Below are 26,281 nucleotides of genomic sequence, written 5' to 3' on the forward strand. Positions count from 1 at the left end.
CACCTACATGGAGGTAGGTAAAACACCCATAAAATAATAACTCTTTAAAAAAGAATCCCCAACATGTGAGGCTGAGGAAGGGGAAATCATGAGTTCTGTGTCTGAGCAACATGGTGTGACCTTCTCTGAAAAATAAAAATCAGTTGAATAAAAACCTTTAGCCTCTGCACTAACAGGCAGAATGGCAGTCTCCTGGTGGATGAGTGCGGACCCTTCTCCATTCTATGTCAGATAAAGGGAATGGATTAATCATTGTTTATCTCTGCAGAAACGCTTTTGCAAACACAAACTGGTGAAATGATGCAAGTGTATATTAATTTTTAAAAACTCCCAAAAAATAATTTGAATGAGAGAGACCTAAGTCAACCCTGGGGAGCAGCGAGAAACGCGGCAAACGAGCTTTGAAGTGATATTGTATAAACATGTTGATCTCTCTTGTAGGCTTCTTTTATCTAGCGAACAATTCTGATGAGGATACGAAAAAGAATAAAAAAAGCTATGGATATCAAAGAATGTATTCTTTTCTACCAGAATACTCCATCCCAAAATTAGAGACATTTCTTCTTTATTTCTGTTCAAGATTCCAGAAGGATCTAGATTTGCAATGGTCAATGTAAAAATTCCAATAGACAGCATTATATAATTTTACAGAGAATTAGTTGTGTCTTAGTGTTGACAGAGATTTCTGTCCTGCCCAGTCCCACAGTTTTGCAGTCCCAAATAAACATACAGACATCTACATTAATTATAAATTGGTTGGCCTATTAGCTCTGGCTTCTTCTTAACTAATTCTTATATATTACAGCAACCCATATTTCTTTTCTGTGTTAGCCATGTAGCTTGATACCTTTATCAGCGAGGCATTCTCATCTTGCTTCCTCTGAGTCTGGGTGATGACTCCAGACTGAATCTTTCCTCTTCTCAGAATTCTCCTGTTCTCACACTGCTCTGCTTCTACTTCCTGCTTGGTCACCCTGCTTATACTTCCTACCTGGCTACTGGCCAATCAACATTTTATTAAAATAGAAGTGGCAGGATAAAAGACCATTGTCCCACAGCATCTTAGTTCCTTTATGAATGCACAATCAGATGGCCGCAATAAAATTCCCTCTATTGCTCAAGTGACAAATTCCAGATTCCTGCTTCCTTTCTCTTGTGTCACCAAAGGGCTAAGAGAAGTCAGCACATCTCAAGAAAGAAATAAAGGAGGCGTTTCTTTGCTGGCATTATGCCAGCAGTTCAGCAGAAGAAAGGGAAGCAGCCGGCTGGATGTGTTGTTATCGGGGATAAAAGGAGAAGTTACAGGCAGAAGATTGCTTCTCAAAGAAATGACCACCAGGGCCTTGGTGCACGGATTCACAAATATGTGCACTCTTGTTTTAAGTAGAAGCAGAACAAGTTCATTTCTAAGATTTCATTTGCACCATTTGCTGACAGAATCTCCAGTCCAATTCCTCTGCACTTCCTGAGCCTGGATGGATACCCACCTCCCAACAGATGGTGGATGGATACCCATTTCTCTAGCAGATGGCTTCAAGGCAGAGAGTCTTGCTGCAGGTCTCACCCTCAAGGGCCAGAAGCCGGGAATTTCATTAGGAATCTCCCTGCCATTCCTGCACAGTTATCTTTGGTGGGGATTGTTAGGAGGAGGCTGAGAGCAGAGACCTCTGTACCAGCCGGTTCAGTCCCTCCTGACAAAGCTGGCGCTGCCATTGGTAATGAAAACCACGGCATAGGGGTGAGAGAAGAAAGCTGACAGCCCAGAGCAATAGACGTTAACTCATCAAAGCCGCTAGTGCGACTGCGTGGCAGTGGGACCAGACTGCCCAGGATTTTCCCTTCTTAATCTTTAAATTGCTCTTTTGGAAAGCAACAATCCACATTCAAGTTAGGCATTAATCCCTGCCCTGGTTGATTGGCCAACTCATCAGGCTATGGACTGATGCCAACAGCTCACTGTTGTGGGGCCCTGGGTTATTTTGATCTGCTTCATCGTCACAGACTGTATCCTGAACTGCAGCTGGACAGTTTTTTTTAAGTGTGTGTCGTCAGAACCTCAGAGCAGGAGTGGACCCCAGCAGTTGTGAGTCCTCACCTTTAACAAGTGAGCGGCTTAATCAGCCGTGACATCAGAATCATAGCCAGCATCTAGAATCATAAACTCCTCTCCCGCACAAACTGTCTCTCGGGAAAGGAAGCCTTTCCTGGATTTTCCATGGCATGTTGATGTCTACATTTTCCTTCACATTTGGAGCAGATAATAATGACACCTGGATTAGGAAGCATCCTTCTCTCACCAAGAAGTGGCAAGAGTCTAAGAATCAGGTCTTGTGAGTTAAAGGAGGCAACGATCATGCTCACGTGAGCAGCATGAACTCTTTCTCCTTCACTGTCTTGGTACTTGGACATAAATGTTGGTTTAGCTATTCATTCACTGATTCTTTCAACAAGCATCCAATTATTTTAAATGACTCTAACAGGCGAGATCAGTTATTCAGCACAGATTCTTTTATATAAAAGGAATATCAAAGTCTAGAGATTTTTGAGGACAAAGAGGATTGCATCTTCCTCGCTAAATTATTGACTAACCCTTTTAACCAAGACCAACATAGCAGGCAATTGGTAAAACCCTTCAATCCAACCTTCCTTCCTTCCATCATTCCCTCCTTCCCTACCTTGTTCTCTCCCCTACTCTCCTTCCTTCCTTCCTTCCTTCCTTCCTTCCTTCCTTCCTTCCTTCCTTCCTTCCTTCCTTCCTTCCTTCCTTTCTCCTTCCCTTCCCTTGACACAATATCACTGGGTAGCTTCAGCTGGCTTCAAACTTGCCGTGTAGCCCAGGCTGGGTTTGAACTTGCTACCATCTGGCTTCAGTTTCCTGAATTCCAGGGTTACAGGCACGCATTACCACCCCCAGTCTCTATTGGTGTGATGACACACAAACCTATTCACTTTGTGGAAAACTCATTGAACTGCAAATTTCTGATCAGTGTACGTTTTTGCATGTCACATGTCAACACAAAGTCTATTAACCATACAAGCAACAGGCACAGTTCCGTACTCAGGGAGTGACTGCGCTGGTCCAGCCACACTACAGTGCTGGACGAACACCAGTGTCCATGAGATTCAGGCATTGGGCTGGGCTGAGCCAGCCACACTACAGTGCTGGACGAACACCAGTGTCCAGGAAATTCAGGCGCTGGGCTGGGCTGAGCAAACCCAGGCTTTCCTTCTGGTTCATGCTTGTTCATCACAGCAGTGAAGTTCCCCTGCCCCATCACCAGAGGCCCCTGGAAAAAATGAACCATTTTATTCTTGGTAGCCTTGTTCTGTTCTGTTAACTGAAACATTTAGTCTTTTTAAAATTAAAACAGAACTATTAAATTCTAAATGGGTACCTCATCTTGATAATAAAAGGAATGGCTTCAGCATTGTGAGTGAGATACACACTCACAATGCTATATTCTCTCTGTTTTTCTCTCAGTCTGTGTCTGTCTCTCTGTCTGTCTCTCTGTCTGTCTCGCTCTCTCTCTACATATATATATACTTGGAAAACTGAGATTTTTCTCAGGATTTCTAAAGTTGACAAAAGTTAGTGTTGTAGAAAGGAACGACTTTTCTTCAGCACCCGATAGAACCAGGGCTACCTTCATCCTAGGCAAATGCTCTAGCCCCTAGTTTACTCCAGCCCTGGGGAGTGCCCACTTCTGAGATAAGTCATGTTATCATGTACCTCCACTGTGATGCCTCTCTTCAGATGTCTGTACAACCAACTGTGCTCTTCCATCAAGAGCTCCCTGGAGGCTCTGAGGCTGGCATGCCAAAGCACATTAGGAAGACACTCCGCCAGCAGCACCAAAGGCTGGGCCACATCAGGCTCACAGCTCTGGAACTCTCCGCGCACCTCTTGGTTCATGCTCTGACTTTAACAGTCGGCACACTTCTAAACATGTTTTATTTTGTTTATGGTTTGTGTGTTTGTGCATGTGTGTCACCAGTGCGCGTGTTGAGGTCAGAGGACAACTTTGTGGAGTCAGATCTTCCCTTCCATCTATATGTGGTTCTGGGGATGGGGACCTCAAGTCGCCAGGCTAGAGTAGCAAGTGCCTTTACCTGCTAAGGCATCTCGGCTCCCCTCCCCCAACCTTCTTTCCTGGAAACACCTAACCTTCCAGAAATCTATAGAAGCCTGAATGAAGGCTTACAGAGAAGTCCCTTACTGCACTCTTTCTGGGGTGGAGGCCTTTTCTTCAGTCTGAATGTGGTTATTATCTAAAATCTTGTCAATTCCTTTCTTTAGGCAATCTGGCTCATGGCATCACTTTCTCCTTGTATGCCGGTGACTGTCTATTTTCATCTCTTATTAAGGCATCTTGATAGTACCGAGGCTCGTCCTTCTAAAGGTCTCCTAGGAATCTACAGACAAGCATCTACAGGGTGCTTAGAAGCTGGACAAAATCATGTGCTTCTCCTGTTAGAGCTTCTTCTATGTTCTGATCTCAGTAGGGCTCATTAGGTATCAGATCAGATGCCTCAGTCAGAAGAAATGAGTTATAGAATTCTCTCTCTTTCTTCTATCAAACAGATTCGGCCAGTCATCTATTAAGTCAACCACTTAAAGGAATTAATAGTTATTGATTATTTCATAATAATCTGAGAAAGTGGGAAAGGCCTTGTAAATCATTTCTATGACACCTGAATAATCGTAAGGCGTCAGTGAATTGCTATGAGTCTCAGCAAGGCTGCCACTCCTACTTGCTAGCTGCACACATGATAGACACATAGAATGAATGAATGGCTGTCAGTTTACACTAGTTATATATACATTCAGAGATCCTTATAGGAGGTTCTGTTCAGCCCTGGACTGTCTATGGCAGCCATTGCTGCAGCCTCTGAGGCTTTCTCAGGACCCCAACAACACGAGCCGTGGTTCCCGGGATAGTGATCTGCCCGTGCACTGCATCGTCTTCTGGCTCTAAATGATGAAGAGAAAGCACAGGTGAACTTGGTTTCTTAGAAGCAAACAAAATAAGATTTGAAGGAAGTACATTGCAGCAAGTAAAGAGAACTGCAAGTGGAGGAGATAGAAATGTACCTGAAACAGTAGCCCAGCCATGGGTGCCCTTGTGCTTTAGACTTCTGATGACAGCTAGCACCCTTGGGACTATGATGCTTTCTTTGAAGCCTGAGGAAATAATGTAGTTCATGCCTTTTGAGGCTTGAGATTCCACCTAATTCAAAGGTTGCAGAAGCCCAGGCAAAGCCAGTGTGAACGTTAGGCATCTCGCCTTTAGCAGATTGAAAACAGGTCTCCATCACATTAATAAAATAGCACAATTATTTTGGCTTCAAAAGAAATAGGCTTAATGTTGAAATAATATACTCACTGGTGTTCTCAACATAAACAATCAGGGTGAATAATAATTAAAATATGAACAAACATTACAGCAAGGAAAATGGAAAATGTAGCCAAAGCTTTAAGATGATCTCATAGATTGGTATTGTCATTTTGTGTGCTTTAAACACAGATGAATTAAAAGTGTGGGTGTTGGGGAATAGTATTTTAAGGTGTGTTATATTTGTTTATGCTATGGAACATTTGTTTTAATGATGCAAATCTATGTTGCATTCTCTTATGTTGCATTTGTTTAACTCTGTGGAACTGTGCTATTTCGCCTGCCTAAAACATTGATTGGTTTAATAAAGAGCTGAATGACAATAACAAGGAAGGAGAAAGGATAGACAGGACTGGCAGGCAGAGAATAAAAAGGAGGAGAAATCTGGGAAGAGGTGGGAGATTGAGAAAAGAAGGAAAAGGACTTCAGGGCCCAGCTACCCAGATACCCAGCTACACAGCAAGACAGGAGGAAGAAATAAAGAAAGGAATACAGCAATAGAGTAAGGTAAAAACCCAGAAGCAAAAGATAGTTGGGATAGTTTAAGTTAAGAAAAAAACTGGCTAAAAATAAGCTAAGCTAAGATTGAACATTTATAGGTAAGAATAAGACTGTGTGATTTATTTTGGAGTTTAGTGGCTGGCCCTCAAAAGTGAGTGAAAACCAAGTAGCAACAGGAGGGGCCAGAAGAAAGACTTATTTCAAAATTGCCTCATTACATAAACATGTCCCTTTCTCATGTGTGTTGTCATTGCAGGTTATGTTTATTATGTATTAAGCACTGTTATGGCTGATGCTATATTTGACATTCACATATATGAAACATATACATATGATGCATATATAATATGTATATTTGTATATCACATATATGACACATATATATGATAACACACATATCACATATATCTTTTATAACGTATTCTAGGCATCATAATACAGTCTTTCAGAATAGATGACTTTCCACAAGAAAAGCATTAGCTGCAGCAATGGATTCCTTGTTTAACCACATAGTGATAATGTAGCAATGCTTCCAAGTCCCTTGGGTCAGTGGACTGCACATGGAATGCCTCTGTCTCCTGACATCTGACCTGTTTGCTTCAGTTTAGGGAGATTGTGTAAACACATTGAAACAAGCAAAAAGAATCACTGTTGTGATTTCATCAGAGAACAGAGATATCAAGCAAAAGGAATATCTTTTGAAATATGTTTTGAAGGCTTCCAAAAAGTACAAGAAATGAGCTCAAATCATACCTAATAGATACACAATTGCACTTTAGTCCCATGATACTTTGTTTCAAAAGGAAAAAGTTTTGATTTTATTTTTACTACTTCGTAGTGTCTGTTAGTCACAAGACATACTCTGGAAAAGCCAGCTTTTAATGAAGAGTTTGTGTCCTAAGATATAAATAATGCCATGTTTTAAAATAAACCATGTTATAGAAACATAAAAGATAATTACAGCATCCTATAATGTATTAAACACTCTTAGGATCTGGGGACACTGCCGTGTACAAAGCCACGTGCCCATCTCATGGACTCCCTGTCAGGAGAGACCACAAATACAGACAGGTGAACAATGTACCATTGATACATTCTTAAGAAAATAACCCAGGACTTAAGGGACCAAGGATGGAGAATACTACTTTCCATCAGGTCTAACAGGGGACATTTAGGAAGATATCTGAAGTAAGGAAGAGTACACACACCTCATTTCACCTTGATTAGAATCTTTAAAGAAGTACCATTAGAATGATTTTACAGACAATAAAATTGAGGTTTGCAAGATTTAACTATTTATGCAACACAAAGTTTCATGCTGAGCAAGTACTGTCTGCTTTCCTCACCTTGGTCTTAGAACAGCCTCTGCCTATCCTTAGCATCCTTAGGTTCTTCTGCCAGAGGTCTAGGTCAGGACCTTAATCAATACTTCAAGCCCTTCCTCTGTTTCTGGCCCTCTGGCCTCCCTCAGAGGCGCAGGAGGTGCAGCCTGTCCGGTCCTATGCACATAGCGCTCCGCCCATCCCGGGTGCAGGTCCCCCCCCCCCCCCCCGTTTTAGAAGATGTACCATATTCTCTCTGCACTCTGTGGCTCGGCCAAGGACTCTTCCCTCGTGCTCCTCTCATCCTCTGCATCCATTCTTCAGTGTATGCCTCATCCTGGTACCAACTACGCTGTGACTGACAGGCAGCCTCTCAAGTCAGCAGAGGCCAGGTCTTCTCACGAGGTTTTTGATACACAATGAAGAACAAGTGAGAGTTACTGGAGGACAGAGTCATAGGAATCTTCACAAGCATGCCCATGCTGGTACGTTACTTCACAAAGTTAGAATAAGTTAGTTTTTGTACTTGTATGAGTTAAGTGATAGCCCACTTAGACACATGGACAGAATATAGATCCCACAGACAGTGCAGGAAAGACTGTCTTTAATTGTCTGTTGTACACAGCCTTGGGATTTCTGGCCAGTTAATGCATATCCTAATTTATGAGGGAAATAAAAAAAGAGGTTTGCTACAAGACTCATTTCACAGATAAGCCACAAAGCTTACATGTAGAAGAGTCTCCTCAGGTATACCAAGGGCTAGCTTGAGGCCTAGGCATTGCTTGCTCCCATCTGAACATAGCAAGCCTTGGCTCTAATAGGCCTGAGGCTGCTGAGTGAAGACACAGAGATGTCAGAGGTCCTGACATTCTTCTTGGCTTTGCCTCCAGCTTTTTTTTTATGTTTGGAACATAGCCAGAGATATGTGCCCACTTAGCATACGAGGAGGCCTACTTAATGTTTTCTAAAATGAATACACTGCAGAAAAATGGGACAGAATAGCTAAGTATGAAAATGGAAAGTTACCCTGAATGGTGACGGAGATAAATTGATGAAGACACTGAGTCGCATAAATTATTGTCTCTGCAGAATAAAGGCATAAAATCTTGAATCACCAGTTCCACAAAAGAAATAATTCCTATCAAAATGCAGCATCACTGGTTTTGAGGGTTTCCCTTTGCTTGATTTCTGACTATCCTGGGTAGCTTTATCAGGATTGGTGAAGCCATCACATCCTTTCAAATGCAATATCTAACAATAAAAAATATTTAGAGTAGCTGCTTTCTTTCATTTCTTTCTGCCCTTTTTTATTTTAAAACTACAACTCAAATCATTTCAAAGCAAAGTTTTCTAACACAGTATAAATAGAAAACACAGAATAAAAGATCATTTCATTCTAGAGCCAGGCAACGAAATGTCATGACCTTTGTCCTAGGAGTTTGAGTTTCAGTAACATTTCTTCATAGACTTTTCTAGCAATCAAGTGTTTGGAACAGTAAATGTGGGAAAATTTTACTTGAGGACAGCACAGCTTTCTAGGATATGATCCAAGACCTTTGAAATGAATGCTCAATGGGGCCTTTTATAGGAAAGTGCATCCAGTATTGCTAGATCCACAGGGAAAGGCCCCAGCATCAGAGCGGCATCACACCCTTGAACCCCATCACTGATGCAGAAGACCCTCCTCAATACATCTTTGTAGAATTACATTTAGTCAAATATGCCTTCTGTCTATTGTAAAGAACGGGGGGTGGGGGGCTATCACACTGCATTTCAAGGCACCACTTTTATGCAAAGCATGCTTATGTACTTTGGTGATTTCCCAATCTCATTCAAGCAGAAATAAATCAGTGAGCAGCCTGGGCTAACATTTTTTTTCTCAACACTGCTGGCATGACCAGGATTTGAAGGACTGAGCACTGGAACCTTCCATGTACTACTGTGGTGGTTTGAATTTAAATGACCCCCAAATGGGGTGGCACTGTTAGAAGGTGTGGCCTTGTTGGAGGAGGTGTGTCACTGTGGAGGCAGGCTTGGAGGTCCCATATATGCTCAAGATACTGCCCACTGTCTCAGACCACTTCCGGTTGCTTGCAGGATGTAGACCTTGGCTACTTCTCCAGCACCATGTCTGCCTGCATGCTGTCATGTCTTACCGTGATGATAATGGACTAAACATCTGAAATGTAAGTGAGCCATGACAATTAACTGTTTTCCTTTATAAGAGTTGTGGTCATGCTGTCTCTTCACAGCAATGGAAACCCCAACTAAGACAACTACTGACCATTTCACTGGATCTGAGAGCTAATTCTCCTCTGACCCTGGAAACTGAGGTCATAGGAAGGAGGGAAATAGCAGGCCTTTTTCCAAATGACTACTTCGATTCCAGCTAATGTGAGAAAGAGAATAATAATAATAATAATAACAGGTCTTGCTGGGGTCAATACAAAGGAAAAGGATAAAATTCCTTAAATTTTATTTAAAATTACATTCTATTTATTTTTATATTTTTGTGTGCATGTGTGTATGTGTGTGCCTGTGGAGATCAGATGACAATTGTAGAAATCCGTTCTCTGTCTTTTTCCATTTTTGTGTTTCAGAGATAAAACTCAGGTCGTCATACAGCAGGGACCTTTTTCCACTGAGCCATTTCTCTGACCCCTAAATGTAAATTTCTGTTTCTGTCCTGGGATGCCAAAGCACCCAGTTCTCTGGCCTCAGTAAGTGGAAAGTGGACTATCTATCTTGTATTGGCAGATAGCCTTGACCTTGGGACCATCTTCCCTCAGCCTCCCCAGGGTGTATATTAGACTTGCTTCTTTCATTGAAGAGTGCCCATCACTGTTACCTGGGTTGCAGGATGCTTTTGTTTGTACAGAAGTTTGTCTCACCAAGCTGGGAGTCCTTCTGAAGCCATTTTCCCTTCTGCATTCTCAGGGTCAAGAATGACTTCCCCCAAATGCTACCTAAATGGATACATTTTAAAATACTGCACATGTTTCTTAAATTTTTTCACTTCTGCACAAGCAAGAGTCCTGTGCTGGTTTGTTTTATGTCAACTGGACACAGGCTAGGGTCATCTGAAAAGAGGGAGCCCCTACTGAGAAAATATCTCCAGAAGATCCAGCTGTAGGACATTTTTTTAATTAGTGATTGATGGAGGGGGGGGCAAACCATTGTGGGTAATGCCATCCCTGGGCTGGTGGTCTTGGGTTCTATAAGAAAGCAGACTGAACAAGTCAGTAAGCAGCATCTGTCCATGGTCTCTGCACCAGCTCCTGCCTCCAGGACCTTGCAGTGTTTGAGTTCCTCTCTTGATGTCCTTCTGTTATGAACAGTGATGCGAAGTGTAAGCCAAATAAACCTTTTCCTACCCAACTCGCTTTTCGCTCATGGTGTTTGAGTAACCCCTGACTAAACAAGACCCTTTTGTGCAATAGCAGAAGACTGATGTAGCTACACTTGGTGCTAAATTTGGATTTCGTATGTTCTGGTTCCCTAGTTTATCCTCTAACACAGAAAAGTGATACTTTGTTTCATCTTGCTTCCCAGTCCAAGCGCATGGAGCTCTTAGCTCCTCTGTAAAGTGACAGAGTCCAATCAGCAGCACGAAACCCTACCTTTGTGCCTGTAGCCAGACAACACTGGCAAGGTTGCTTTCCTATCTAGACTTTATAAAGTGCATAATCTTGTCCAGTGAGCTGGACAACAGCTGAGGAGTCCGGAAGATCACAAGCTTGACACTTCTCATGTTCAAGGGGTGGAGGTGCTGGGGATCCGACTCGGAGTCTTTTGGATCACAGGAGAACGCTCTCTTCTCTGGGCTACACCCCAGCACCTTGCACTTGTATTTGAATGACTAGGAGGGGTGGAGGGGGAGGGGCTTGAGGAAAGCCGGGCACTTTGAAAGCCTGGTAACTTAAGATATAATTTTCATTTTACAACTTGGCTGACCACAAGCAAGTCAGTGAACAATTCATGTATTTTAAAAATGTATTCTGTGTACAGTGGATATAATGAGTCCCGTGTCAAGAGGCTGGAGGCAACTAAGGTAACACACACGGAGAGACAAGCAAGTAAGAACGGTCATCAGTGTGAGCTGCGTGTGAGGCAGCTAAAACCTCACATTCCTGGCTGTCAGGATGGGGTAGAGCGCTATCCTCTAATACAGATCCCCCAGCTTTACTCAGACTAACCACAGTATGCAGAAGCGTGAGCCTGCAAAATAGTGAAGTCCACTTAAATGATGCTACAGGAGAATCTAAAACAAACCACCGCCGGATTGCGCTAAATTCAAACTGAACTGGATGCAGCTGACATTCAGTACAATTAAAGAAAACCATTATTACACATGGCCTTTTGTATTTAAAAAAAAAAAACAAAAACCCAAATCAGTGGCTATGATTTGCACTTCACAGCTGAGGAGGCAGATATGGAGAGTTAGGTGATATTTTTCTTTGTTTTTTTATAAGATCGTTTAAGCATGGTTTGTCTGCATATTCATTATTAAGTCTCAATTAAAATCTGCTGACCTCAAACATAAAATGCAGTAATATTTAGAATTATTTTTCCAAAAACTCAGTTCCTTTAGGGCAAAAAAAAGTGTCCATCAATAGTAGTATTTCATCCAGTGAACTATGACAGATGCACTCAGTGCCATTGTCACAATCCTGACACAGCAGACGATGTTGCCCAGGCCTGGTATCCCTTTTTATTTTTACTTTGTTTTATTTTTTAAATGCCATTATTTATTTATTTATTATTTTTTGAGACAGGTTTTCTCTGTTTAATAGCTCTGGCTATCCTGGAACTCACTCTGTAGACCAGGCTGGCCTCGAAATTACAGAGAACCACCTGCCTCTGCCTCCCAGTGTGGGATTAAAGAAATGCGTCACCATCATCAGGCTTGGTCCCTTTTTAAACTGTGTCTTTGCTCTGAGTGTGGCCTCTCACCAAGTCTGCTCTGTCTTCTGCGATAATTGTTTTGTTTGTTTCCCCTAGAGTTTCATTTAAATGTAGTCATGTAGCCTTTGATCCAGCTCTTGTACTTAGCCTAATTCGTCTGAGACTCTGATGCTGCAGCGTAGCTACTCTCGTTCCTTGCACGCAGTGTCTCCTTTTCAGATGCTGAGTGGTGTTAACTGCACGGTGCACCAGCATTGTCCACTCTTCCAATGCCGTGGATATTTGGAACGGTCTAGTTTGAGTTATTACAAATACAGTGGTCATGAAGATTTGCAGACCAGCCTTGGTGGAAAAATGTCTTCATTTCATTTGGATAAATGCCTCGGTGAAGGCCTGTGGGTCATGTTAAGTGTGTGTTTACTTTATAAGAAACTGCCAAAGTAATTTCAAACTGGCTGGACCCTTTTACATTCTCACCAGTGGGTTCCAGTTTCCCCAGCCACCAACAACTCTTAATACTCCACCTCTGGGTTGTGGATACCCTCGTAGGTGCAGAGGATATGGCCTCCTGATTTTGCTTTGTATTCATCTTTCCCCGCAACCCACACCATATCTAATGATGCTGACAATCTTCTACTTTCTCCTTTTCTACTTCCCTGTCTGCCTGGTAGAGGGCCCAGTTAACTCTATGACAGTTAACAATGATTCAGTTGCTTGACCTCTTTGAATGAGTTGTGAGTGCATTATGTGTTTGGACACCTGACCTTTATCAGATTCTTTTAGAAATGATTTTGCCCCGGTGGTGCCTGTTACCCAACTATGAGGTCGCCCTTGACACACACTCAATTTCACCTCCCATGCAGTCCTGGTTCTAACGGACACTGGACACAGTAGCTCACACTCTTCCGCCCCCACAGTCCTTCCATCCCGGGTCGCCAGCTCTCACCCAGCTCTCTACGGCAACCTTTCATCTGGTTTCTCTGATTCTGTCCTCTGTCCATCCCACCCTAAGCACAAAATCCCTGCCATCCTCTGAAACCACAAACCAGACCGTGTGGCTCTTCCGTCTGCCCTGGAGGCTCCTCTTTACAGACCGCAACACTACAGGTGTTGACCAAAATGGAGATGATTCCGTTTGCTCTGTTTTGAAAGCAGATTCGGCAGTATGGTATAACACAATCTTTACACGAAGTAAAATATAAGCAAGGCGTCTAAATGTCCCTCTCACTTATCATCAGAATGTAAAGCATTCTGTGGAGAAAACAGCACAGTTTAAATGACTGTCCCCTTTCAAGGCAGAGTCACCCAACAGAGCAACTGCAGAAACGGATAAGCCGTAGTTAGCTTTCCTGGTTGGCTCAGAGGCAGCTTAGCTTAGACATGAGAGTGTGACACAGTCAGGGAACACTGTACCAACCGCTGCTCATTGCCTGATCCTTTGGATTACTGCACGTGTATTGATTAGGTTTCTGAGATGATCAAGTGTGCGATTTCCAGTTATTATAAAGTCCTCAGTTGTAATGATAAGAGCGGCAGGCTACGGCTTGGCTCCCGGCTAGCTTTACCCAAAACAACAACACACAAACTGTATTCATTTAAACACTGCCTAGCCCATTATCTCTAGCCTCTCACTGGCTAACTCTCACATCTTGACTAACCCATTTCTAATAATCTGTGTAGCACCACGAGGTGGTGGCTTACCAGGAAAGATTCAGCATGTCTGACCTGGCGGCTGGCTCCATGGTGGCTGCCTCACTGCCTTCTTTCTCCCAGCATTCTGTTCTGTCTATTCCGCCTATCTAAGCTGCTGTCCTATCAAAAGCCAAGGCAGTTTCTTTATTAACTAATGAAAGTAACACATAGACAAATGACCCTCCTCCATCACTCAGTTGGACGTTATTATTGTTACTATGGTTCCAAACCCTCCAACCCATATTAAATCTAAGCTCATAATTCTATATGCGCAGATAACAGGTTAAGTAAAATTCCTCTTTGATCATGATAACTAAGAGGTTAGAACCAAGGCAGGCATAAAACCACTTAGCTGAATGCTTAGAAATGACCAAAATGACCCTTCCAAGTGTGCCCAGATGATTTAGCATGCCTCTATTAGAGTATATTTTCATTTTTCAAAAGACAATAGGATAAAGCCCGTTGGGACAATGATCCCAAAGTAAGCTTCAGACTCTGCTTTTCTCTAACACAGAGGCTGGCATTCACCTCCTGAAGGAACTGGCTTTGAGAAGCAGGACTAAATCCTCCTTGAATCCCACCTTAGAAACAGGATTTCCATGGTTATTTTTGAAAAGGGATAGAAGATTTTTAAATTCAGGGATTAATGAAATTTTATGTTTCCCCTGGGGAAACCATTAGACTTCTGGGAAATATCCATGTGCCTTGAATTTTTTTAATGTTGATAAATTGAATGACCATGAAATGAAATACAAAAACTGAAATTCAAAACCCACTCTCTTCCTTGAGTGTCTCAGCTCAAGGGCTCTAAAGCTATACAGTTTCAAGCCAGATAGACAAAAATAAATCATAGGTTCAGAACTCAAAATCATATATTTAAATAAGAAAATGATGTTAATAATAGCCCCAAGTAAACATTGTTTTAGACATTGAACCCACTTGCTAAAGCTTCAAATATTTTCTTCAAGAGTGAGGAATGTGACTGTTTCTACTAGATTCCAATTTGGTCTTAGTTTCTGTGAAAACAAAAAGAAAGCCGTGATGTGCTCTCAAGAGCTTATTCCTGAGGCGTTCTCTCTCTGCTTTCTATTCCGTGAGAACAAAGCCAACGCCCCTATGGACCTGGGACATCAGTGTGAAAATAAATGAGATTGAGAGGAAAGACAGAGCCAAGGTGAGTCTGAGGCCACTTAGTGCCTGGCAAGCACCTTCTTCATGGCCTGCCCACACTTTCAGGCTACAAGGTGTTCACTGGCCCCCAGTCCCCCGAGGGTGCATGAGTACCCTAACCTTACACATGCGAAGAGCTGGTTTAAAGGGCAGAGTTCAGAGAAGTCAGTGACATTTATTTTGGAATAGATGGAGAAAATGTGATCTAGAGTTCTGCTTTGCTTCATATAAGGTACAGCCTGTGGAAATGTCTTCTAGGGCATTTTATGAATGCTACAGCTTCTTTCTCCGGCTACGCTCAGGTCAACGCAAATAATGCTACGTTGGGCTTAACTCAGAGACAGTAGTAATAATAATAACATTGTTTGTTGATCCCACTTTAGGATGATCTAGCACCACAGTTCTTCCTCCTGGCGCCCATCTTCTTACTCATAAGATATCTTCTTGTGTCATTTGCCCCTTGGTTTTCTTTTACTGGGGAGAACGCTGTGATCAGAAACGGTCAGTGACTTGGTGCCAAAACACAGCTTGTGACTCTGAGATCTATGCCAATTACATCTTTCTTTTTCTTTAAAAATTACAACATTTGGGCTGGAGAGATGGCTCAGTGATTAAGAGCACTGACTGCTCTTCCAAAGGTCCTGAGTTCGATTCAAAGCAACCACATGGTGGCTCACAACCATCTGTAATGAGGTCTGGTGCCCTCTTCTGGCCTCAGGCATACACGCAAAAAGAATATTGTATACATAATAAATAAAATCACTAAAAAAAATTACAACATTTTTGATTATTTGTGTTCATGCTGCACAGTACATGTGGAGGTCAGAGGACTTGTGGAGTCAGTTCTCCTCTTCCACCGGACTCAGGTTGTCAGGCTTAGCGACAAGCACTTACACACACACACACACACACACACACACACACACACACACACACACACTCTCTCTCTCTCTCTCTCTCTCTCTCTCTGTTAGCATGGTTTTGACACAGACAAAACCTCCACAGACCATGTCTGCTCGGATGGAAAACAGCACACCAGAGCATCTCACTTTCCTTTCAATGACCCCCTGCCCAGAGTAGGCTCCCATGATTCCACGGATAAGGTGGGACTTGCATGAACCGCCCAGTCACGGAGTTACTTTCAAGCTTGACTCTGCTTGCTTTGACTCTTGGGATCGTTGCTATGGATGTTGCATCACCATTTGCTATCGCCGGCTACATGTTCATCTTGGTAAGTGTGGTGGTCTGATTGCAATCTCCTTTCCTTGCTTTGCTGTTTGTTTTGATGCTTTGGCATTTTTGCTTTTTGAGATAATCTTGCTGTGTAAGCCAGGCTGACCTTAAACTTGTAATCCTCCTGTCCCTGCTTCCCAAGGACTAAAATGACAGGTGGGGTTTCAGTCTCCCTGACTGGTGCATCAATTGCATATTTCTGGTGGCAGGACAGCCTCTGTTCACTTGGCTCCCAGAGGGTGGGTCCCTGAGACAGGCTACTCTCCATACGTCTTCCCTGGTTTATCCTGTTTCCTAGTTTCTAAATATGCAGATGTCCCCGACTCAGCCCCTAAGTATGTTCTTCTAAGTAGAACTCTTCTCTGTGTACTCTCATTCCCTGGACCCATTCTTCATCAAGACGAAATCATTTTAGATGGTAACTTCACTCAGTCTTTTGACGGACACATCCAATGCCCACCCAAACTGGATACCTCAGAGTAAATCAAACTCCCAGTTCCCTCTTTTCCTTGTCAATGAATGACAACCCAGTTCACACCTTTGCTCCAGCCGAAGCCTACAGTCCGCCAGGACTGAATTTCTCAAGAACAGCTTTGTCTCTCCAAGTCCCCGCTATAAACCACGTCCTTCTCACCAGGTCTTCCGTCAGCGTTCTGGCTCTCACTGCATTGGATTCCCAAACATCTCCCTAATTTGAACTTTGGCTTAATCCTTAAAACACCAGCCGGATCACGCCACTATACTCAGATCCCAAGAAAAGTTCCTACCTTTTCCGATAAAAGGCTCAGCCCATGCCATGGCCTGCCAGACTCAACAGCATGTTACCTCGGTTTGCCTCTCTCAGTCATCCAGTGTCTCCAGCCGACTTGTCTGGGCTGCCTATGCTTTCCTACCAATGTACTCCACTAAGGGCCTCTAACTTTGCTGTCTCCACTTTCCAGAGCTGACTTTCCTGTCCATGTGATTTGTACCCTTGTTTTCTCCAAGTCTCTGCTTCCAATGCCTGCCATTAGCAGGGAGCTACCCTGACCTCTGGTCCCACTTCCTTTGAGCCCTTATCTCTCTGGCCCACTTTAGCTTCCTTCATTGCATTTTCCATGGATGTATTTCTTATCTTCCATTTTATTTCCAATTCTCATATGTCCTTCCTAAAGGTAAGGTTGGAGATGTTGAGGAGTTGATTTTGTCTACTACCTAAAGTCTCGTCACGCAGATCAGGGCCAGACACTCAGTGTAACTATTTGTGGAGAGAGTGGGTTACACGACATTGTGTCTACTGGCTCCTTGGCAACAGCATCTCTCTTTCCTGCAAGACTCTGTCTTGCCACCTAAACTTCAGCTCTGCCATGATGGCCCCCACACCTCACTGGTGCCTGTGAGATCCCAGCTCTATTCCTCTTTTTCCTGCCATCTTCAGTCAATAACCAAACCTTTATACTTGGTCTTCTCATGACCCCGAGGAACCCACCACAGTTCCAGAGTTCACCTAAAGCAATGCATTACTCCACACAGAGAGATTTCTTACATGCATGCATTTAACTGGGGAAGAAAATTCTTTCCTTCGGGAAGAGTCTCAGTAAGTGTCTCCATGACAAAGGCCCATATCTTAGAGCAAAGGAGTGTGGGGAAGCAAGGGGCTGATGCCAGCTGCCTCTGTGATTGAGCGGGGAAGTGTGGAGGAGAGAGAGAGGTAACAGGAGATCAAGAGCAGCTACTGAAGTGCGTGTACTTTTGATTGCAGAAACAAGTCTTTCTATATGGGTTCTTTTGCCATGTTACAGACTCGATTGTGCTTAATGGATTCCAGTTACTTATTCTGTCTCCATGGGAATAATATTTGGACATTTCCTGCTGTTCCTATTGTGCTCTACAAATATGAATCCATTAGTGTCTTCAGAATGTGCTCAGTACTAATGTGTTCATATTTGTGAAACACTTAAGGCAATGCTTTGATATAATAGCTTCTAAAGCAATACTTACTATAAATCTAGCTGAACTTTTAATAAATTAAATCAGAACTTTCATACTAGAAAACATTTCATCTATCTATCTATCTATCTATCTATCATCTATCTATCTATCTATCTATCTATCTATCGTCTGTCTGTCTGTCTGCCTGTCTATCTACCACAGTTCTAGGGCTCAGACTCAGGAAGTTGTATATGCTTGGCAAACTTTCTGTGATTAACATCCTAGCCTTTGGTTTTACAAGTCATGGGCTCATCATGTAGCCCAAGCTGCCTTGAATTCACATTTCTCCTGCCTCAGCCTCATAACTGTTGGGATTACAGGTACCAGTATGTGTAGCTTAAAGGTTTCTTATTTTAAGAAACACTAGATTGTCAAGGAAAACCTCTATTTCTAAGAAAGACATTATTTCATCTTTAAGTGACTCACCAGAATTGCGGGCATGTTCTTGGGATCCCAAGGAGGCAAGGAAAAGAAGGGGATTTCTTTTCTTGAGCATCCCTTTCTGACTGTTGTTTTTATTTTGTTTTGCTGTAGGGTGCTTCTCCTTGTCTGTCTTTCCATATTTTAACATGCGATACCAGCCTAGCCTGCTGCACTAGGGAGCAAAGGGTGGTGATGTACTAGGGAGAGATGTCTCTTCAGCTGTGGAATTCCAGTGCTGTGTGTAGAGGTCTTTTCGTCAGATCCATTCAGTCTCTGCACAGAGCATCCACTGCCCAGTTCCAGTACCAGTGTGGGCAGAGAGCGGTAACATGTCTGGCTGAGTGGTTGTCTCAGAACCTCATGCAGAGAGTGTAACCAAAGCTGTAGAGATATCTGCTTTGCTTTATAGCCACACTTTGGACAATTTTTTTCATTGTTTTTTTTTCTTTCAGAAAAGTTCATCTTTAGTCTCCTGCAATAGTGGGTGACCGGGTGTGAGAGGAGGTAAGTATGCACCAGTAGAAATGGGGTCCTTGACCGTGCTGTGCAAATGGACCATACACTGACAGCGCCTATGTCTGCTGTGCCTGCTGTCTTTAGACGCCACAACTGTTCTTTGCTGGTACCGTTCCCTTAGGCCCTCACAGCTGACGTAACCTTCAGCACCATTAGACTCATTAGCTCTGGCCTTGCTGGCCCTTCCCTGCTCAGCTTGTCATCTGAGACTTTATGGACATAGTCATGTCATTCTAATGGAGAATGCAAAGCAAATGTGAGCGGGAAACCAGTCGCTTTTTGCAAGATTACATAAACTTGGATCTGTCAGGGAACCAAGGGAACTTGAAGGCCAGCCTTGCTGGTTCCCAAAACAAGGGGAAGCCCAGAGAAAACAAGTGAGCCAAGGTCACAGGAAGCAGAATAGAGAGGTTGAAAAATGCTGAATTCTGGGGTCAGATAGCTCAATTTTGCATCTTGGTCTCTTTCCCAACTAGTGTTTTGTGACATTTGGCACTTTCGTTAACTCTGTGCCTCATTTTCCTCCTTTGTAAGATGGAGGTGATAGTAGTTGCCTAATTCATCAGACTGGGTGTACTTAGGAAGCAATATTTCTAGAATCACCTAAGAGAGTACTTTTGAGTTAGAAATAAATTAACTATTTTAATTATTATTTTGGATACATTTAACCAAATGAGGAGTGTCTTTCATTTTATTATTTATGTGCACGTGTGTTTTGTCCACATCTACATCTGTGTACCACGGGCATGCCTGGTGCCCACAGAAGCCAGACTATGTGTCAGTCCCCCGAGATGGTCGTTTCATATGGTTTTACATTGCAATGTGGTGCTGGGAATTGCAGCCAGGTTCTCTGAAAGAAAAGCAAATGATCTTAACTGCAGAGCCATCTCCAGCACTAGAGGGATATCTTAATTTAAGAAAAACAAGAGATAGTTTTCTTTGTAGATTTGTTCTGCATGGAGCAAGTGAACTAACAGAGTGGCTGATGAAGGGAATGAATAACTCTGGAGACAGAAGCCTGGGCTCATCGACGTGAGCTTAACTTGTATCCAGTAAAAGAAACAAATGTTGTCTTATCCAAGTTCTCAAAACTCCTTGACTGATCTTCTCAATTATTAACAGTTCTAACTTTTAAGAATGTTACAATATATCCTTTTTTTCAGCCTAAGCTGATCTGCCCTAAAGGGCTCTGGATGTGGCTGTCGAGATTGCTGTTGTTGTATCAGTTTGACACCCGCAAGAGCCCTCCAAGAAGAGGGAAAGAGCTTCTATTAGATTGCCAGTGAGAGGTCTGTGGGGCATTTTCTTGATTCGTGGTTGATGTGGGACCTCACGCCTAGAGAGGTGGTCATTCTGAGCAAGTGAGGTGGGGGGAGCAAGCCAGGGGAGCAAGCCAGTAAGCAGCTCTTCTCCATGGCTTCTGTTTCAGCTCTGGACTCTGGGTTCCTGACCTGGCTTCCCTGGTGATGTGAAAAGCTGACCATATCCGCTCTAAGATGAAAAGAAATAAATCTCCTTCTCTCCAAATTGCTTTCAGTCATGGTGTCTATCATAGGAATAAGAAGCTGACTAAAAAGGTGTTTGCCTAGCAGGTGCTAGGCCCTGGGTTCAATCCCCAGATCCCTCTGAGACTGAAACAAAATAACCTTTTGTGAAATTGCTTTGCCACTTGATTTTGTCTTAAGTAGAGGCAGAAACTATGATGTGCTTCTTCTGCAGCCAAGCATCTGCTGCCTGCAGTAATGTTACAGGTGAGCAAGAAACTATGGCAGCAATGTCACATTGTAGTGATATTTCATTTGTACTTTAATAAATAAAGCTTGCCTGAAGATCAGAGAGTAAAACAGCCACACTGGTCAGCCTTACAGACCAGGCAGTGGTGGCACATGCATTTTATCCCAGGAGCCACAATAGTTTGCCGTAGAAACCAAGCAGTATTGGTGCACACCTTTAATCCCAGCACTAGAGAGGATTATAAAACTGGAGGAGACAGCTCTCACTCTCAGTCTAATTCTGAAGATTCAGAAGGCAGGATAGCCATTTTGGTCTGAGACAGAGGTAAGAGCCATGGCTGATTGCTTTGCTTTTCTGATCTTCAGGTTGAGCCCCAAGATCTGTCTCTGGGTTTTTATTATACGTGCTACACCACTTCCTAAGAGATCTGGGCTGAGATGGGTGGAAATGTGCGGGTGTGCAAAAGGCATTTTCAGAGCTGGGGCTGGAGCTCAATGAGAGCCCTTGTCTTGTTGGCTCTGATTTGCATCCCCAGCACTACCACGGATTTCTCAATTAGCTAATTAATCTAAAGGCAAATTTTAATATAAAGAGAGATAGCATAATTTCTTAGATTCCAAGTTGGCTGTTTTGACTTTGGGGAGTGAGGGGTGTGTGGGAGATCAACTTTTAGGAGTGTACCATAGCCTTTCAGCTGTCCTAAATAATACGATATGCTCCTGCACTCAACCAGAGGTAGGTTTAGAGGTCAGGGAAGCCCACTCTAGTTCTTTTGTTTCATTTTTTTAAATAGAGACAGGATTTCTCTGTGTGGTCCTGGCTATCCTGGAACTCACTCCATGGACTAGGCTGACCTTGAACTCAGAGATCCATTTGCCTCTGCCTCCAAAGCACTGGAATTAAAGGTATGTGCCATTTGTAAACTATACTGATGGGGATTATCAATCCCTGTCATTATTAATTAACAAAACTAAATAATTCTTGTCCATGAAAGTTATGAATCTTAACATTTCAGTGTGTTAAAATTATGTTGTTAGTGATAGAATTGTCCTTAGCAATGCTAAGCTTGGGCCATAAGAGAAATATAGCCTACAATTTAAAGAAGAAGGGGACCGAAGAGATGGCTCAGTGGTGAAGAGTACGGATTGCTCTTTTGGAGGACCTGGGTTTTATTATTAGCACCCACATGAGCCTTACACCCTCTCCAGTTCCAGGCGTCCAGTGCCTTTTTCTTACCTCCATGGTCACCAGGCATACACACAGTGCACAGATATACATGTAGACAAAATACCCATACACGTAAAACATTAAAAGAAACAGGGCATTAAATTCAAAGAATAACTACCATTAAAGATTTAAAGAGACGCCATTTCTGTGAAAATTTTCTAAGTCACTTTATTGTATTTCTGATTGTGTTATATTTTCCCTTCCAAAACCACATTATTTCTGTAAAAGCTGATGACAAAGTCCCCATATTCTCCTAAAATACATATGGAACATATAAATTTATAATGACTGTTACGGTCTTCAACATCAGTTACCAAACATTGGTAAGAACAGTTGAACTTATAAAGGAAAATTGGTTTATTGCCTGTAATTATTTTTTGTGCAGGAAATTAGATGTTATGTGTTGTAACAAATTACCACATTGTTACAACCCTTTTGAGACAAGTCAGATACAAATAAGAGTGAATTAATATGCTCAGTGTATTTGTGGCATGCTTGAGGTCCATGGGACCAGCATGCTTTCGAACTACAACTGAAGAGTGCAGGTGCAGGAAATGCACTGAATCCCAGAGGCATCACGGGAACAATACTTGAGGACACACACTCCCTGTTGGGTCAGGCACTACCCGGTTTCAAGGTTCTGCAGCCCTTTTCTAATAATTAAGACACTCTGTTTCTGCCTCACCTTCTGGCACAATGCGACAGCCTCATCAAGACAAAGCTGGACCTTAGGTGGGTGCGGTCACAGCAGAAGCAGTACTAAGTGCCGGTATTGTGCCTCTCTGGCTGGCTTTGGCCTTTCTGCCTGGCCCTCAGGGTTCAGTTCTCACTGTATGTTTTGCTTTGTGCTATGTCCTGTTTCCTACATCTAAGGCTCTTGCTTTAAGTTCGCTCAGCAAAACTAACAAAGGACGGAGAGATGCTCCAAGATGAAGCTGTGGTGGTTTGAATAAAAATGGCCCCTGTAGGCCCATAGGGAGTTGCACTATTAGGAGGTGTGGCCTTGTTGGGGGAAGTGTGTCGCAGTCTCTTCCTGGTGCCTGCAGACCTGGATGTAGAACTCTCAGCTACTTCTGCGGTACCTTTCCACCAAGATGACAATGGACTACACCAGCCGCAATGAAATGTTTTCCATTATAATAGTTGCTATGGTCATGGCGTCTCTTCACAGCCACAAAAACCCCAACTAAGCCAGAAGCCCCAGAAGCCAAGGTGTGACTACAAGCTGTGGGTCTGGAATGAAGCAGACTGTCCCCTTCCAGAGGGAGTCCTTGGGCGTGCAGCTACCGCTGACCTCAATGGCATAGCCTGCGAAGGAACCATGAGTGTCCCTGACTTGATGGGGGGGGGTGTGTTGGGGTGGGAGAAGTGCAGGACCTGTGGAAGTCAGAGCTGTGGTTACCTGGAAATGATTAGTGAATTAAGCTGTATGTGTAATGATACTCACTCGCACAAGTTTATGGATATGCCTGCTTACTTCCCAGGACTGTGTCCTGGATCCCAGCTAGTGTCTACAGCCACAATGCCGTACTCCAAAGTCATGTCTTCTACCTCCCTGGGTTCAGCAGTGACCAGGTTCCACTTGCTGACATAGGCAACAACTATCCTCAGAAGACGTTCACTCAGCTGGTTTCCTGGATAATTTAGTAACCCTTCCTGCATTATTCTTTTACTTGCTGTCCCACTTTTTGATTTTCATCTATAGAAAACTAAGTTTGAAATGTAAAGAACGTGTATTAACAGTGCCGGAGAGATGGCTCAGCAGGTAAAGGCACCTGCCACCAAACCTGAAGTTCTGGGTTCAATTCCCAGAACCCACATGGTAGAAGGAGGGAAGTGACTCCTGCAAGTTGTCTTCTCACCTACACAAACACACACACACACACACTATAAATAAAATTGTAATAAAAAGTAAATCTTCTAAAAAGTGTACATTAATAAAATCCACATTTATTTATTAAAAGAGCATAAGGTGCTGTGGGAGCACATTCTGCTCCTTCAGCCAATAGCCTTTAAGATGCCAGCCCACTTGGGCGTGGTCTCTTACAGTTTAAAAAGCAGCGGGAATCGTGCTCCAGTTCTCTTGCTTCCGGCTCCTGTTCTAGCTGCTAGACTCTGTTTCCTGTTTGCACTCAGAGGACTGTTGTTTAGGACAGAGATCTGTAAGTTTTTCCCCTTAAATAAAAAATCCTTTTTTATAATCAATAATTCTGAACTGGTATGGAATTGTTTTATGGCATCAATAAGAAATAATAAAACTACCTCGTATTGGACAGACTGGAGTTTCACTTCAAAGAAAAACAGCAACAAAAGCCTTTGACTCGATAGAAATCTCAAATAACCTTGGCAGATATATGCTGGAGTGAAGGCTCTTCAACCACATATGCTGAAGTCCAGTTGTAAATATATCTCATGATCCAGAAGCCAGGGCCTAGAGAGATGGCTCAGCCAGAGGACACAGGTTTTATTCCCAGAACCCATATAGCAGTTCAAAACTACCTGTAACTCTAGTTTCAGGGGAACCAACACCTTTTCCTAGTCTCTAGAGACACTAGACACATATGGAGACAAAACACACATGCACATTTTAAAAAATCTTGGAACAACAAGAATCAGAAGTTAAATAAAAAGGCAGGTGGTCCAAACTCGGTGCTTCAGGATGCACCTGAGCACGGCCACACCTCAGCATCTCTGACCAAAGGCCTTGTAGACACGATGCACTGGCTTTCACACCTACTTCCTTTTAATTATAAGGTTTTTATGTGACTCCATACAAGCTAGGCCTATTCATGGTTCATTATTTATTGACTAGACCTTAGATCAATAGTATAGGACCTAAGATTTGAGAAGAATCAAAGAGTAGAGACAATGCTTTTCATAATAAATTTAGTCAAATACTTGCCAGTGATACTGTTAAAAGGTTATGGGAGAGAACTAGTACATTTAAAAGAAAAAAATCAAACCCAAATTTTTATTTCTTTTTCACATTTTACTATCTGCAAAATCAGGATGCATTTCAATAATCCATGTCATGCCTATATTGTGGCTTAGTTTTTTGTGTTATAGTACCTTTATTTCCCTCTTTTTTGTTGTTTGTTTCTTTTTTGTTTGTTTTGTTTTTTGAGATAGGATTTATCTGTGTAACAGCTCTGGCTGTCCTCGAACTCACTTTGTAGCTCAGGCTGGCCTTGAACTCACAGAGATCCGCCTGCCTCTGCCTCCCGAGTGCTGGGATTAAAGGCGTGTGCAGCTACAGTCCATCTATGTAAGAGAGGTGTGATTGACAGCCAGTGATGCCCTGGATTTAATGAAGCTTAACCTTTTTGGTTTAGGTTACCTTCCTCATCCTTCAGTTTAGCTCTTTGTGTGTGTACTTACACACCTACTTTGAGCAGATCCAACATCCCTAATAGCTGAGAACTCTAAAGTACTGGACTCTTGTGTCCTCACTGTAAGTCCAAGATGAGACTCCAGGAAGGACAAATTTCCCGCTGCTCTATGAAAAGGAAGATTTTAACTCAACTTTCTTGCATGAGGGCTGTGGGGACAGATAGAGAGAGAGAAAAAGACAGACAGAGACAGAGAGAAATAGAATTAACAATACTATTAATATTATCTAGGTAGGAAAATGTGATAATGAAACTCTTTATTTTGTATGACTAATAGACTCTCATAGGAAGAAAGGAACAAAACCAGTTCAGCAAATGGCCTGCCTAGCACAGGACAAAGTGAGGCCTGCTAACACAGGATACTGGGATGCTGTTTCTGCTTTATCCAATCTGCTCATGTTCACCAACATGGATTACCAAGGACTGACTTAAAAGCCTTTATTCTCAGCTGTGGCAACAAGAAGAGAGAAAGTACCAGATGCTTGTTTTTCTCTATCATCCTGGGAACAGGTCTATGGCCAGCCTTTAGCTTCAATGCACCTCTTTACTACTGATGCCTGCTTCCCAGGGGGCTCACATCACTGTGTGGCTAATCTCACAGGCCTACTGTGGTTACATTTTGGGTTGTGTTTTATCTTTGTTGTTCCTTCCTCTTGATGTTGCCTTCACACAAGAATTATGAACTAATACAAAGCACAGTACATTCAAAGAACTGACAGGGCAAGGGGCTGAGTATGTTGGGGGAATGCAAGCCTGTTTAAAATAACATCCCTCCTGGAGCTGTAAAGCCTTGAAGCCTGAATAT

General features: G+C 42.8%; 1 protein-coding gene and 1 long non-coding RNA gene across 4 annotated transcripts in view; one reads left to right on the plus strand and one right to left on the minus strand.

The window, feature by feature from the left end:
* Prtfdc1 (phosphoribosyl transferase domain containing 1) overlaps positions 1-26,281 on the minus strand; it is a 98,107-nt gene that overhangs the window by 49,155 nt on the left and 22,671 nt on the right. The window contains exon 4 of one of the 3 annotated variants that reach the window (XM_075970637.1): positions 551-3,287. The exons of the other annotated variants lie outside the window; for them this stretch is intronic. Coding sequence (XP_075826752.1) covers positions 2,946-3,287 — 342 coding nt within the window. The 3' untranslated portion in view covers positions 551-2,945. Of the gene's footprint in view, positions 1-550; positions 3,288-26,281 lie in introns of those variants that run through there. 3 annotated transcript variants of the gene reach the window in all.
* LOC142848485 (uncharacterized) overlaps positions 9,390-26,281 on the plus strand; it is a 60,310-nt gene continuing 43,418 nt past the window's right edge. Inside the window, exon 1 of the long non-coding RNA XR_012910424.1 lies at positions 9,390-9,402. This is a non-coding gene — a long non-coding RNA (uncharacterized LOC142848485). The remainder of the gene's footprint in view (positions 9,403-26,281) is intronic.

Source organism: Microtus pennsylvanicus, chromosome 4 (assembly GCF_037038515.1).
Source record: "Microtus pennsylvanicus isolate mMicPen1 chromosome 4, mMicPen1.hap1, whole genome shotgun sequence".
Lineage (NCBI taxonomy): Eukaryota > Metazoa > Chordata > Mammalia > Rodentia > Cricetidae > Microtus > Microtus pennsylvanicus.